Raw genomic sequence first — 15,851 nt, forward strand, 5'->3', positions numbered from 1 at the left:
TTTTTTTTCAACAATCGAAAAAAAGATAATTTTAGAACGAGATACCATAGCTATAAACAAGGTTCACTAAATCAATCACTGTATGACCAATTTATTGTTAAAATATTGGGATTTTATTGAAGTGCTCGTCTTGCCCCGTAGCATGTTCGAACTGACCATAAAACATCTTTTTTGTTTAGTCAAATAAATCATCCTTATTGTGAATCTTGAACCCTCCCATGTTTATGGGTGATAGAAAACATGACATAGAAAAGAACTACTGTGAGGTACTTTGAAAAATTGTGTTAACTTTCAATAAACTCAACGTGATCCTTAGGGTGCTCATCTTGCCCCGCCCTACCCTACTACCCTTGCTCAAAGTTTTGCTCAAACAGCATCGAATTAGGCAAGGAATCATAATACCCACGCATTTTGCACCATTTCTTTGCAGAAACGGAGAATTGACCTTCTCACCATACAAAAATTCAGCTCATTACTACAAAACTAGTACTTCACCGATCTGTCCTATTCCCTTTATAAAATTGTAGGCAACCATGCGTCCCCACGGCTTTGACATGACATAAATAACGAAGCGTATTCAAAAAGCAAGAACTATCAATAGATAAATTTTAATAGGGACCCTTCACAAATAACGTTACGCTGTAGGTGATAGGGAAACTATGGCCGAGCGTTACGGCCCATAAAAAATCGGATTTTCATACAAAAATAAATGGATGCTGCCTAATAGCATTGATCAAAAACAGTAAGATGGCTGTTTTTTATGAATTAATCTAGCCGATTGTCTAAATTCGAAAAACGATAAGCAAAATTAACAGGTTTTTACTCTGCGACGAACAGTTTTGGATGCTGCTCCTTTGTCAATCTGTTTACAGCTATACTGATTTATTGTTATGATGATTTAAATAACGTTTCTCTCTCTTCAAACCCACTCCGAAAGTTTTTTCGCGCCTTTGTCGAACATACAGACATATGAGTATTTAGATTAGTGCTTGTTTGCATATGGGAACATTTACTAACACCTAACTACCATGTGCGCGAACCAGACCCGCATTACATCCCAAGCGCAGCGCTGTTGGATTGCTGTTGTTCTCTCATCAGGGGTCATGTATAAAACAAGTGTGGAGAAGGAGAGAAATAATGAATCAAGTATGAAATATAAAGTCTTCATTGCATACATATTTTTGAAATTTTGTATGGATAAAAAGGATAAAAGTTAATGACAGGGAACGTGATATTCCGTGGTTTATGAATGGCCCTTTTGCCATCCAGAATATTCCGCTGGAATGCACTAATTGTACTAATTCACACGTCGTGTTGACGAGGTGTCACTAGATAAAACACCACAGCCCTGCGTGATCAAAATAGTGTATCCAAGGATTCAAAGAATCTAGATAAGTTCTGACAGCCAGGACTTGACATTGATCCTTATCCCTGTCAAACGCACGACTGGATTCACTCATACATCAATTCTTGACACAGAACGGTGTCATTCAATATCCTTTCTGGATAACGGCCGCATGCAACTGCTGCCCACGACACCAGAGAGCAGATTGAAGTGTGCGTTTTGGATTCCCTGAGACACCACGCGCGCATGTACAACAAACTCCATCCAGGCCTGTTACGAAAACTCACGTTCTCCAGTAGCACGCAGTAAGCTGCTGTAAACCGTGCACCGCGCACACACTGTCAAACGGTCGTTCGTACTCTGGAATCAGATGTGAAAATAGTTTCCTGCAGATCCATCAGAGACGGTGGTGAGAGAATCTCTTCTGCTGTGTATTCTGTGATACGGTGATACGGAGAAACGTCCTGTTGTCTTGGGCCTCAACTGTTACAAATCCATTCCATCGGTCGGTTTCGTCCTTCAAGTGCGCACAGAATATATATCTTTTTAAGGATCACCTTTCTCGGCTAGTGTTGAAGGCTAATAAGTGCGAAGATGGATAGTTTCTTGGGAAGTTCGGATAGTGGTGTTCCAAAGGACTTGGGTGAAATGTCGAAGGAACAATTCGGTGACCTCATAACGGACCACTCCCGTTTTCCTGGTGGCGAAGAAAAAACAGACATTTCACAAAAATTTCCATCCGAGGTAGATCTGTTGGGAGATTCTTTTACGTTGCCCTCTGCCACTCATACTGCGCCGGACAATAAAGTGCTGGAGAAAGAAAAAGAAAACTTTGATGATTTCTTTATGGGGGTAGATAAAAAGTCCAATTCCGAGGCCGCTGCAGCATCCTCGATTAGTAATCTTATTGATGTGGGTGAACCCGATATGTTCGAACCAAAGAAGAAATTTAACAACGAACCAGAGAAATCCCTTTTTACCGACTCGACTCCATTTGGTGCCGGGTCGGATGAGCTGGTGCATGTAAAGGACGAAATTGAAAGTGATTACATGAACCCGTACGCCGAGGTTCGTCCTACTCCAGTGCAAAGTCAGAAGGTAGAAGAACAACCAGCTGTTCCGCCGTCATCCACCAACCAGGATGATTTATTCGATGATTTTGTTAGTCACACTAAGAAAAATGATCTATTCGATGAGCCCATGTTCGCTGATTCATCATCGTCAGCTGCTGTGGTCCCGGCTGTTGTAGCCCCCGTAGCTCCAGCCCCGGCAGCCGTCGTTACTCCAGCTCCGGCTCCAGCTCCTCCTGTGGTATCAGCACCACCGCCGGTTGAGCCACCCAAAGCGAAGACCCCCGTTGAGGATAAACCAAAGGCACCACCGGCCGCCGCCGCTCCAGCTTCATCTTCTAAGGCATCCACTTCCAACGACCAGTGTATTCAAGCTGAGAAAATATTCAAACAGTTCGGTTTAGGTAAGTGTACTGGGTGATGAAAGGTATTTGCGACAGTTAAAATACCATCATGCACATACAGCCATTCCATAGAAAATTGATTGTGCAACTACGAATGTCGTGATACTTGGTGGGTTTTTAATTCAATGAAAATAATTTGACTCGATTTTTTTTTTTTCAATTTTGTCATTAGGATGGCCATTTTTAAGATAAGGTGACCCAAAAGAAGCAAGATAAAAAAAACCTGTTTTTTTTTTCGAAAAGTTATAACTTTTGAACCAGATGGTCGATTTGATTTTTTTTTTTTGAAGGATCTTCACAGGGAATAGTCAAAATAATCGGGAAAGGCATAATTTTCACTTTCCAAAAAATGTTCAACTAGCTGTAGCTTTCCAAAGAATGCATGAAATACTCTCAAATTTTTGCTGTAAGTTCATCAACTAGTTGTGTATCAGTGGCCCGAATCTGGAAAATATCGTGCTATTCTGCACGAAGTTATGAAGATTCTTGGAAAAGGTATAATTTTCCGATAGTCAAATTAGAGCTGTTATATCTCCAGATTCAATGAACCGAATGCAATAAAATTTCAACCATTGATGACTTATATAATGAATTCTGAAAAACGTTGCACATAACTCAACATTTTTAAGAAGAGAAAAAGTTATAGCGATTTCATTTATTTTACGATTGTTTAATAAATTGGTCTATTTTTAATATGTATATTTTTCAATTTATTAGCGGCTATGTTGTAACTTTCCTTCAAAACACATTTATATATAAGGCAATTTGCATCTTGTATTTTGAAACGATGTTGAAGTTTTGGTGTTTTATTAGAAAAATAATCTAATGGTTATAATTGTATCATTGGAAGCCCATGACATGTTCAAAACTAGTGTCTGTCATTGGGGATGGCGCCAGAGCTGTAGGTGGCTACCAACATAGGTGTTATCGCAGTAACGGCTGTTGTCTTCAATTGGTATTTGACCGTAATATTTCTTGGAGATAGCATAGGCACAGTTGTCAACATAGACAGCATTTTGTTTATGTTATTTCCAAGAAGTAAAAGCAAGGACATAAACATTCCTGGGGCTTCAGGTTCCACGGGTTAAGATTTATTCTGATAGCTTCATAGACTTTACATGACTGAGGGCGGACATGGCTAATACATCTATGGGAGGGAAAATGCAAAATTTTGATTAAAACTACACAATGTATGCTCGAACAATGTAAAAACTAGTGTTAAATTGGGCAACACAGACTATTCCGTCTAAACATTGGTCTTTGTAGAGATGAAATTTGAATAACGGGTTCAGCCTTGACAAACAAGCTGTCACGCAGCTCCAACTGAAAACGTATAAAAAAAAATAATAGGGGTACTCACTAAACAGATTACATTGCTGCGTAAGCCATGATTTTCTGCTTATTTGAAATGTTTCATGATTTTGCGAATGAAATAATCAAAGATTGCCTTGGTGATAGCGACGTTTAATCAGTTTAATCAGTTTACGCTTTTAAGTGAATCCCCCTAATATAATGGTTATAATTTTTTTCCGTGTTATTAATTTTAAGTTGAGTCAAAAGTCATTATATAGGTCAATTTTTAAATGCTTTCGGTTCTTTTGATCTGGAGATATAACAGCTCAAATTTGGCTATCGGATAATTATATTTTTTTTAAGAATCTTCATAACTTCGTGGAGAATAACCCAAGGAATAACCCGATCTTTTCCAAATTAGAACCACTGATACACAACTAGTTGATGAACTTACAGTGAGAATATTCGATGCACTTTTCAAAAAGTTACTCCTTTTTGATTTTTTTTTTTTTTTTTTTTGAAAAGTGAACATTTTGCCTGTCCCGATTGTTTTGTCCATCCCCAGTAGTTGTATGTAGTTTCAGAAAGAAATCTTTCATCGCCTGAGTAAACAGCAGTCAAGAGGCTCGGCCAACACGGATTCAAGTAATAATATATAATGCTTCATTTAAGCATATGATGGTTGGTGTTCATTAAAATAGAAAATTGCTGTCCGTGAGGGACTTTAAAAAAAATGGAGATCCAATTGGGAATTTTCTGCAGGGATTCCTACAGAAACTGCCCTAGGAGTTCCTTCACAATTTTTTCGAGAGATTCTATGGCAGATATTCTTCCTTTGTTTTCTAAATTCGACCAATAATTTCAGAAATATCACCAGTTTTTTTTTTTTCTAAAAAGTTTTCTTTACTATTTTCTCCAAGAATTGCTGCTGAAATCCATCCTACGGTTTATTTAAAAAAAAAATCTCCCAGGAATTCTTAAGAGAAATACTTTCAGGGACTTCTTTGGAAACATCTCGTAGATTACCTTTAAAAAATCATTAAGGAAATCATGAAAAAATTCAGTCAGAAACTCTTTCACAAAATTTCTCAGAAACTCTTTCAGAAATTTCTCCAGGAACTTTTTAATAAAGTCTTGCACGGATATAACGGATTCCTTTAGATAATACTTCAAGAATTCCTTCCAAAAGTTCGAGCATAGATTGTTCCAGAAATTCATCTACGATTCTACCATTTATCTTGAAAACCATCTATGAACTTTCTCAAAAATACTCCATAGATTTTTTAGAAAATGTTTCACTGATATATTAAGAATATGAAATTCAGAACTCCTTAAAAAAATTCTCAGAAGCTTTCTAAAGAACTGTCTCCAAAGATTGCTTTAGAAATTCTACAAGAGTTTATTAAGAAAATTCCCAAGATTTCTTCACATTCCTTTAGATATTCCTTCAAGACATTTCGCTTGCTCCAAGGATTTCTTTAGAAAGTCTTAGAAAATCCTCCAGGAATTTATCTTTCAGAGATTCTCATAAGGATTCTTACGGAAAAGCTGGAAGACATTTTTGCAGAGATTCCTGCAGAAGTTCACATGTGTTATCTCAGAAATTTCTCCAGGAATTTCCTCCAAACGTACCTCCAGGAATTCATTTGAAAAAAATGTGATTTTCTATTACGGGATTTCTTCAGGTATTTTTTTTTTTCAAAAATATTTCAAAAGGTTTTGTAGGATATTCTACCAGAGGGTCTCAAGGTATTCCTCCTGGAATTTATATTCCTGTTTTTTTTTCAGAACTTCTTTCAGGAATTCATTCAGAATTTTCTTCAGGTTTTTTTAATTCCTTCTGAAATTTCTTCAGCGAAACTCTCAGAAGTATCTTAAGGGACTTCTCGATATTTCAACAGGGATTATTCAGAAGTTGTTCCAGCAGTATCAAGAATTGCTCAAGCGGTTCCTTCCGGGCTTCCTCCAGGAATTCATCCATAGGAATGTCACAAAAGTTCAGCTTATTGGACGCAGTTGCTTAATTTTCCCAACAGCGGAGGGGAAAAAAATGGGCTTGAACCAATGAAGGGGCGCTTGAATATCTAGTAGCGTGGTCATTTGCGAAATAGCGTCTAAAAGTTTGGATGTGTCATAATATGTATCCTATGTGCCTTCTTTCCTTGGACTTCATGGCGTATCTGCAAGTTATGCCCCGAAAAAATATGCCATAAAGTCCTGGGACTTTATGACCTCGGACGTTATGATACTGCGCCCTCTTATTGCTTACGTGGAAGGTACTGGCAAAAACCGATTCTTTCAGCAGAAAGGAATACGATTGAATTTTCCAGTGATCAGCTACAAAGCTATAAAAATTGCATGTATTAGTTAATTATAATTATTCTAACTGTCGTCTTACTCACAAATTTTGTCATCAAACGAATTCGTTTTATTAAGGACTGTTCAATTTATAAAACGGACAACTTGCTTGTGCGATATCTTTTTTACTTTTCAATAAAATCATTATCAGTTTTTTGCATAACTTTCTATAGCTATTCTCAAATGTAGGAAAAATATAACATGAAGCACAATGTTCTTTATTGTGTAACTGAAGCGATTTTCGTAAAACATCAATAAAAACCCATTTCTCAAAATTCGACATAACTTTCCACATACTTAACATGCACATTTTCATGAAGTTTTTAATGTATTGGAATCTTATACTATTCTACTAAAGGTAAAGTTCAATAGTTGGTCAGTAATAATGCACCAAGCAGCCTCCAGCTTGATATAGCAAGTTGCCTTGTTTTCATAGAAATTATTAAAAAAATGTCCATTCAAGTCCTGTGTTGCAATAGCACCACGGATTTGGCTAAAAAATTGTCCAGAGTAGTAGAATATTGCTCTCTGAATGATACAGAAGAGAAATTTACTTTTTATTGCATTTTTCATCAAAAATTTAATCCGTAAAGATGGCCATATTGAAAAATTCCATATTTTTTTGTTCCATTGATGCAGATTTGCGACTCTAGCGAATCTTGTTATTATTTATTTTCAACAAAGTTAGTCCTATGCTATTGTACACCTTATTTAATAATAATCGGGTGCAAAGTTTTTATTTCCAACATCATTGTTATGCAAAATTTGCATTAGGTTGCACGGTTATTTGGAAGAACCTTCAGAGAACGAAACTGTTTTTTATTACTGTGTCTGTAATGGCGCACAGTAATCAAACCAGCAATGCTATTAAGACGCAGTTTTCTGCATTTAAAACCACATTATTCCCACTTTCGACTGGATGCATAAAAAAAATGATTATTTAATATTTTCATGCCCTTTTTGCTTTATAATTGATTTCACAAGTTTACAAAATAAAACGAAAGTCGTGAACTTCTGTCAACGACCAAAATTTTTGAAGCACAATTTAGTGCTGATTTCGAAACCGACCTTCAAAAATTTTGAAGTAGAACAGTTTTTGAGTTTTAGCTCAATATCGAGTTCTGCAACTTTTCAAAATATGTAATTCATTAAAATTCAAATATATTGCGTTTTGTTCAACCAATTTTAAATCTTTTTCCATAAATTAAAAGCTGAATACAATACCATTCGATCATCTGAATACAGGTTTTGCATCAGATTGATGAAATTCAAGATATTGGCGAGTTTTAGGGACGATCTTCTTAAATTTAAGCAAAATTCCCAAAAATTTTTGAAGAAATGTATTTTTTTCAATAAGAAAAAAACAATCTAAAAATTCTTTCTTAACGTTTATTTGACATATCATATGTAGGCGAGTTACAGTAAAAAAATCAGCTCAATCGGAGCATTGATTACGGAGAATGAGATGTGTGAAGTGAGCGACTTTACTTATAAATAGAACAAAAATCGATTTCAAATCATCAACCTTGTATGGAAAGTCGAAAAAATTTCCGCTCTACTGTAAATTTTTTCTTTCGCGTTTTCGAACTCAGGGCATGATTCTACACCAAAAATGATCATCAGCTTACCGAGTTCAAAAATGCTGTAAACTAGTGTTTTTATTCAAAAAATCGAATCTCACTTGAGACTTTAATATCTCAACACTTAATTCTCCAATTGAGTTTAAATTCTGCCATAATGTTTATAACTCATGGTGCTGCAGCATGGCACATACTTTTCTGGAATTAAAAACAATATACCGCATGTGAACAGTAATTTTACATACATTTTCAATTTTCAGCAATCGAAAAAATCACCTCATTTAACACCTGGCCGATTTTCTATAAAATGAAACTATTTTTATTCGATTCAAAAATGATTACTATAATGGAAGATGACGCACAGAACAACGAAACAAGGGTGGTTAAATTTGAACTACGCATCTTCTTTTTATAGCCTTGTAAAGTTGTCCGTTTTATAAATTGAACAGTCCTTATTTCACCTTCGCACTACAGCTCATAGCCGATGCTATGCCTTCTCTCAAAATATGAGCTCATTTGGTTGAAAATTGAGACTGCACAAGCCCTTCAAAGTTTGTATGGGAAAACGATATTTTTCATTCAATCGACCATCTAGTATCCTAGAGGGTTAGTTGACCCTCGGTACTCTTAGTCCATCCTATAAGCTACAACTTTGCCGAAGACTGCATTCAAATCTCATGCCTCATTAATTAGTTACCGATTTTTATCCAGAATCGAAATCTTTACTAATGATGGTTAAAATACTCGGTGGGCATCAATGAATTTTGTAGTGAAACATAGTAGCCATGATTCCAGGGTGCTATCTTTGGCGCCATATGCAGCAATGTTGCCTGCTGGGAAGCTGGAGGATCACTGTTAAAGTTTCTTCAGGTTCAAATCGATAACTAACTAATAAGGCGTCCGATTTGAATATGGTCTTCGGCAAAGTTGTGGCTGATAGTGTAGCCTAGGAGTGACAAGGGTCTCTAGGGTAGTTAGGGAAATGCTACGGTCGATTTAATAAAAAAAACATCGTTTTCTCATAGTAATTCCCATACAAACTTTGAAGGGTTTGTGCAGTCTCAATTTTCAACCAAATGAGCTCAAATTTTGGAAGAAGGCATAGAATCTAGTTACGAATCGAATGAGCGATGTTGAGCAAAAACGATTTTTTGAACCACGCTAATATCTAGCTCTGATTTTATCATGAGCAGCACTGGAAATAATTTATCAAACGCCTTGGCAGTAATCTGCCGAAGCATCACAAATACCTTTTTAGAGAATTTGCTACAAATTTTCCAATTCAAAGAAGCGGATTACACGCCAAGACAGTATAACCCGAATAAAAAATACAGTAGAAAAACCGAACGTTGTATTGTAACAGTACTATTTAAAACCATATTTTTACAATAGACACCACTGTAAAAATAAAAATACAAAAACAATATAATGTAATGTAAGACACCATACAGTAAATTGTAAATAAGATTTTTACAATATACTATACGGGTTGTTAAGTATCGTAACAATATAAAAAAATATTTTTCTCCATACACTACCCGTCATAAGTACGGACTCACAAAAAGTATTGCAACAATATTGCATCACCCTGACTCACCTCGATATCTCTAAAACCAGAACACCTACAAAAATGCCGCCTATAGAAAAGTTGTTGCTTTTGGTCTTCTGAATAACTTTCCTGAAGACAGCACCTTTGTAAGTCCTCTGGTTTCGGAGATATCGAGGTGAGTCAGGGTGATGCAATATTGTTGCAATACTTTTTGTGAGTCCGTACTTATGACGGGTAGTGTATATATTTTTTTGCAAAACCATATATTATATTGTAAATGAATTGTTATAAATTCTGATACGTGGGTTTTAATAAACCGTACATTGTATGGTACACGTATGGTTTCAAACAATAAAATGTACTGTTAATATATTGTTTTGATATGTAATTTCACTACTGGTTATACATTTAATTAAATGTTTTTGGGATGGTTCTCTTATGTTATGTTGTATTGTTTTACATAACATAAACCATATAATGTTATATTATCTTGTCATTTTCCTCCTGTTAATGGCACCTTAGGCTTACTAGCATTATGAGAATGCGCTTTGGGAATTCTCCAGAGCGTTTTGGATAACCCTTCATATATTGGGTTGCCCACGTCTAAGTCTGAGTCGAGGTCTGAGTAGTCTCTGATTGCATTAACAGTTGAAGCTTAGGCTCCCATGCCCCACCAGCCAGATAACCGGGTTTCGCAAACTAAGCATTATTTGTGGCAACACTTTGAGCGGCATGATGGAACTATGCCGAGCGCGCTAAGTATTATTAGACCACTAATGTAGTTGCATGAAGTAGGTGACGAGGTACATAAGTAATGACGTGCTGAACCGTTATTGCAATATTGAGGCTCCAGTTTGACCAAATATACGGGGAAATATATAACAACTCATGAGAAAACTGTCAAGTTCGATTTAAGTATAAGTTAGGTTAAAAATCGAACCTACAAACGAACCTATATTAGAATTTCTTTCAGTATTCAGTCCAGTCCATATGTTTAAGATGGCTCTACGTCAAAGATAAAGTTCGTCAATCGTATTCCTCTCATCGCACTTTACAAACCTAGCCCACCATATCTCTTGGATCTGCAGTTCTGGTTTACTATTTATTTAAACATTTTATTGACTTTAAATTGAAGTTTCTACTTATTCACTTTTTTTCTTTTTCCTTTCCTTTGCATCAAAAAAGTCACAAACATCAACAAAACAGAGCACGGAAAAAATCTAAAACTGAATAAATAATTAAAAATGTACGGAAAAATAATGTTTCGGAAAAGTGAATGGTTCAAACGTAAGAAAAACAGTATAATAAATTGTTACATAAAAATCGAATGTAAATGTATAGTAGCTACAACGTGCGAAGCTTTTAGCGAACCATTTCATTACAATATACATTATTGTAGCTGGTACACTGTATGGTGCAGGAATGGTTTTCACCAAACACCCTATGGTTAGTTTTTATCCGGGAAAGCATCTATCAAAAAACTGGAGTGCTCCGCGTGTCAAAAAGCCAAAAACCCCTGCATCATAAGTCATCATATTGATATTGAAAAATAACATTGAAATTGATTTGAGGAACCAAAAAAAAGTTCTAGCGATCTGAAAAAAAAATCATAGCGGCTCAAAAAAGAGCTCTTTTTTATATTTTTTTTATTTGAAACCCCAATTAGCAGCATATTGTAGGAAACACGTCCAGTTCGGTACAAAGGCTCTTTATTATGACATATGTATTACAACTTATTTATTACAGGAAAGCCTACTACAGTTCGGCCATCCTGATCAAACACATTATCCTCAATGTGCACAGCTGCTCCAATTCGTTGACATAGTCGTTCTCTCACTGAACGTAGTGCCATTCTTCACGCATCCGCTTCAAGATTCGATGTAATATTCACTTTTCAATCGAGTTTTAGAACCTTATCTTGGTACCTAAAATCAATTTCAAAGAGATTTTTTAAATCACTTTTTGACAGCTGGGCATCTGTTTGACAGCTCCGCCCAGTACAAACTGCGACGAGGAGTGATTCGACAAATCGCTCCCATACAAACTTCAAATATATTTTTAAATAGGTTCTCTGGCTCCAAAATTCATGAAAATTTGAATTTCGGCTCAGTTTTACATGCAGGTTCACAATATCGAATTATGTACACACCGTTAAAGAAGCCAATTGTAGTTATTTCGATCTTCAATCTTCCAATCCCCCATTGATTCCTTCATCTTTACAAGCTACTCTAAATTTTGGCGAAATAGTTCCAGAAAATGGAGATTTCCATCCCACTTCTGAAATGTAGGAAACACGTCCAGTTCGGTACAAAGGTTCTTTATTATGACATACTAGCTGTCCCGGCAAACGTTGTCTTGCCGTCTTGTGGAGGTTTGACAACTGTTGAGCTCAAAATAGCACCGCACTCTAGATTGGTTTCATTTTGATCGTGTTGATTTCCTTCCCAGCTCATGAAAAACCAGTACTTGATCAATTTTATTACTTTTCTAGTTGATTTTTTTAACTTTTTGTATATATAAACACAGCCACCACGAATACGCATCGAACCGTGCAAGAGTCATGCTGATCGGTTCAGCCGTTCTTGAGTTTTGTTGCCTCAAAGGAACTTCAAACTCATTTTTATATAGATATAGATATAGATATAATCAAATTCATCGTGCTGCGTTTAGTTATAAAAGCTAGTAGATACATTTTTACTAAGGGTGCTTGCCCCCCCCCCCCCCCTGACCGAAAAGCTGGCTACGCCCTTGCCCAGAAGTATTCTTTCCCGACTTTCCCGAAGAATTTTCCCGACTGGAACGGGAATTGAATCCACCGTCTCTGGATTGGCGATCCATAGCCTTAACTACTTGGCTAACTGGAGACCAAACACATAAATGACACAAAAATGTTTTAGGACCAGGAAGAAAGAGAAGCATGCTGCGTATTCTACGGTCGTAAAAAATAAGCTGCCCCACCATAGCCATCGCTTATCAGTGTGTTATTACCGAAAACCTAACCGAACGGGGAGCGAGCTGGCTGGATGTGTCATGCGGGTGGTAGAGAAAATTCAGATTGAAAATTACACATGTGTGTCATTTTGTGTTGATTCAAAAATTGGTCGAAGTGCAGCAACTGTGTACAGTGCAGTGTTGGGTTAAACTGAGGGGAGCACAAAACCGTTCGTTTGTTATGAGTCACGCACGTATGTACCTAGGTAGGTAGGTATACGAAGTGACGGATGAGTGTTACAACAACGCAACGCTAGGATTGGATGCGAGATTACGGACGGTGGCTATCTGGGCTAGGGAGCGATACGTGCTATGGTTGACAGATTTTTACAACCATTTCAGGCATGTTGAATAACACGCAAGCTCAAGTTCATGAGCAGAACGACTATTTACGCAGTTGTGTTGTCTGCTGATAGTGCATTGGCAATTCAAATAAATAAGAGATTTAATTAAATTGTATCAGTGTACTTAATGTAAAATATGTTCGACTCTCAGTCGAACTACATAATGAAGTTTCAAGAACGTTCAGCATAAGTAACTACCAGTAATAGATATTTACTACTATCAGTTATAGATATTTATTTTCTTTTGGAAAGACTTTGGTAAACGATCTTTTTTAAACTCATTTATATTAAGTGTATTCATTAAACGGATAAAATTACTGCGTAAGCTATAATTATGCAGTTATGCAAATGTATTTTATTTCTGGATATCCTAGGTCATCTAAACTGTTCTTGAGTTTAGATCCAAAACTCCACATTTTTACATTTCCTTTCAATTGTCATGATATGTTGATGAACAGTCGAGTTCTCTAACAGTTTACTTCATGCTTCAAATTTACATTTGCACAGAGGTGTTTTTTTTTTCAATCATTCCAACATTATTTATCACTAAAACCTATAAATTATCTAACTTTTTTCCCTATTCGCTTTTCCAACTTGGCCTATGAAATGCTTTCATCAAAACCTGGGAAAATAAAAAAAACATTTCCACGACATTTCTTTTGAAATCAAATTTCTTATTTTTTAGGGTTTTCTACGCAACATACACACTTAAAATAAAGTACCGTATTCAGCAGTTCTATTTTCGGTAAAAGTTCAGATTACCGAATGTTCAGCAAGATGTTACCGAAATTCGTCAAGAAATTACCGAACGTTCGGTAAACTCTACTGAATCATCGGTAATGTTTACCGAACGTTCGGTAAAAAATAGCCGAGCTTCGGTAAACTGTGCTGAACTTCGGTAATCCGAACATTTACCGAAAATAGAACAGCTGAACAAGTGACTCTGAAATAAGTGTGTAGGAACAACCACACAGTTTTTTAGCGTTTCTGAACACATATAATTTAAACTGAATTGTTTTTTTTTCAGCTGATTCGATCATTCTGATGGTAGAACTGTATTACCATTGAAACTAATTCAATAAACATTAATTGAGGTATTCGTTTGCTCAACGTTTGTTACTACTGGTGTTGTTGAGTCATTTGAAACACAAATTTGTCCATTAAGAAGGTTCTTAATGATGGATCTTGATCAAATATTTTTTAATGAATATTAGAAATATGTTTTCTTATCGATTCTCTAGTGTGCAGAGCCTTATTTTTTACATTTGCAAGAAATATAAACAATGTTGCTTTATTAGAATGTTTACCATAAAACAGTACTTCCCAAACTGTGCGCCGCGGCGCCCTGGTACGCCGTGAACAATTCTCAGGTGCGCCGTAAGCTCTTGAACCCACAAATAACAAATAACAAACGTTTATTATTGAAGGGGGAACATCTTTTTTGCTGTTTTTGTTTTGTTTAGTAAAGCTAGTGTTGCCTCTTTACAGCCTACACAGCCTTTCTTGTATTCTAAACCAAAGTCTATGCTTTTTAAGGAAGACTGCGATACAAAAAGTCCTTTTAGTTTTTCCTCTTCCAAATTTTCAAATAAAAATTATTTATTCCAATATCATCGAATGTTTCCGGCATTTCTGATATTCTCATGAGACTTTTAGAATTTTTACATTTTTTGATTTCCGAAATTTTGCGAAAATTTTGACTTTTTATGATTCTGCTGAATTTTCGGTTTTATAAAATAAATATTTTAAGGAACATTTTTGAAATTCTTTTCAGAATAATTACCGTCAATTCTCGGTCTTCATCATGTCTCATATGTTTTGGAACGACATTTTTACTTACATCACTATCGTATTTTTTTTTGTCTTCATTATTGAGATTTTCAGCCCTAGGCTTGTTCATCTCCTCATTGAGAAAAATCTGCAAATCTGACACCGTCGCTGTCGGCCATCCTGACAGGTTCTAATCAATCCATTTTCATATCAATTTTCATCTGAAATTTGGTAAACTACTTACTGTATTTAACAAATTTATATGTTTTGCATTGCAATTCTTCACAAATTAAAATAAATAAAATTAAATAAACAAAGTTTTGTGAATCTTCAAGCTATTTTGCTTGAAAAAGTTAAGTAAAAAGAAAATCGTGTTAAGTTCTGTTCCATTTAATTCCACTAAGAATTTTCATGCTTTGACAGATACGTATTTCGACCTCAACTGTAAGGTCGTCTTCGGTGTCTTGTACTTGACTCGACTACAAGACACTGACGACGACCTTACAGTTGAGGTCGAAATACGAATCTGTCAAAGGATGCAAATTCTTAGTGGAATTAAAAGGAACAGTATTTAACACGATTTTCGCCAATTGGCCTTGCTAGAACAAAGAATAATTTTTTTGTGACTTCTCTGAGCAGAGTCTCCTGTCCCGACAACTTACAGTTTGCTTTAACGACCCTTAAGGTTTTATTAGATCGATTTTTTTACATTCGAATTAGTTTCAATAAAGTCTACAGTTATTAAATACTGAGTGCGTGACATGTGGCCTGTCACGGTTGACTTCTTTAATAGAAAATAGATACTTTCACAAACCAAATTTCAGGATATTTCCCTTTCAGCCAGCTTATAATAAATACTCAAGCTCTATGCAGGGCCATGCTCAAATACAACTAACCGAAATTCATTTATCGCTCAATACACCTAATTTGGTACTCCCACTGTCATGCCTCCCAAAAAGTGGGAACGGCAATTTCAATAGCTTGGCCATTTTCACAAGCCCTTCAAAGTTTGTAAGGTACACCGGTGCAAGTGGAAACGGGTGGGGCAAGATGAAACAGCAAATTAACATGATGTTTTCTAATGATAATAAACAGTTTGATCGCCATAACGCATAGTTTTTAATTCAAACAATCTGTTAACGCAGGA

At 36.0% G+C, this 15,851-nt stretch overlaps 1 protein-coding gene across 1 annotated transcript in view; it reads left to right on the top strand.

The window, feature by feature from the left end:
- The first annotated feature begins 1,646 nt into the window (after positions 1 to 1,646).
- Positions 1,647 to 15,851, top strand: part of LOC109429541 (reticulon-1-A) — a 60,624-nt gene continuing 46,419 nt past the window's right edge. Inside the window, exon 1 of the mRNA XM_029864235.2 lies at positions 1,647 to 2,819. Coding sequence (XP_029720095.2) covers positions 1,940 to 2,819 — 880 coding nt within the window. The 5' untranslated portion in view covers positions 1,647 to 1,939. The remainder of the gene's footprint in view (positions 2,820 to 15,851) is intronic.

Source organism: Aedes albopictus, chromosome 2, assembly GCF_035046485.1.
Source record: "Aedes albopictus strain Foshan chromosome 2, AalbF5, whole genome shotgun sequence".
NCBI lineage: Eukaryota > Metazoa > Arthropoda > Insecta > Diptera > Culicidae > Aedes > Aedes albopictus.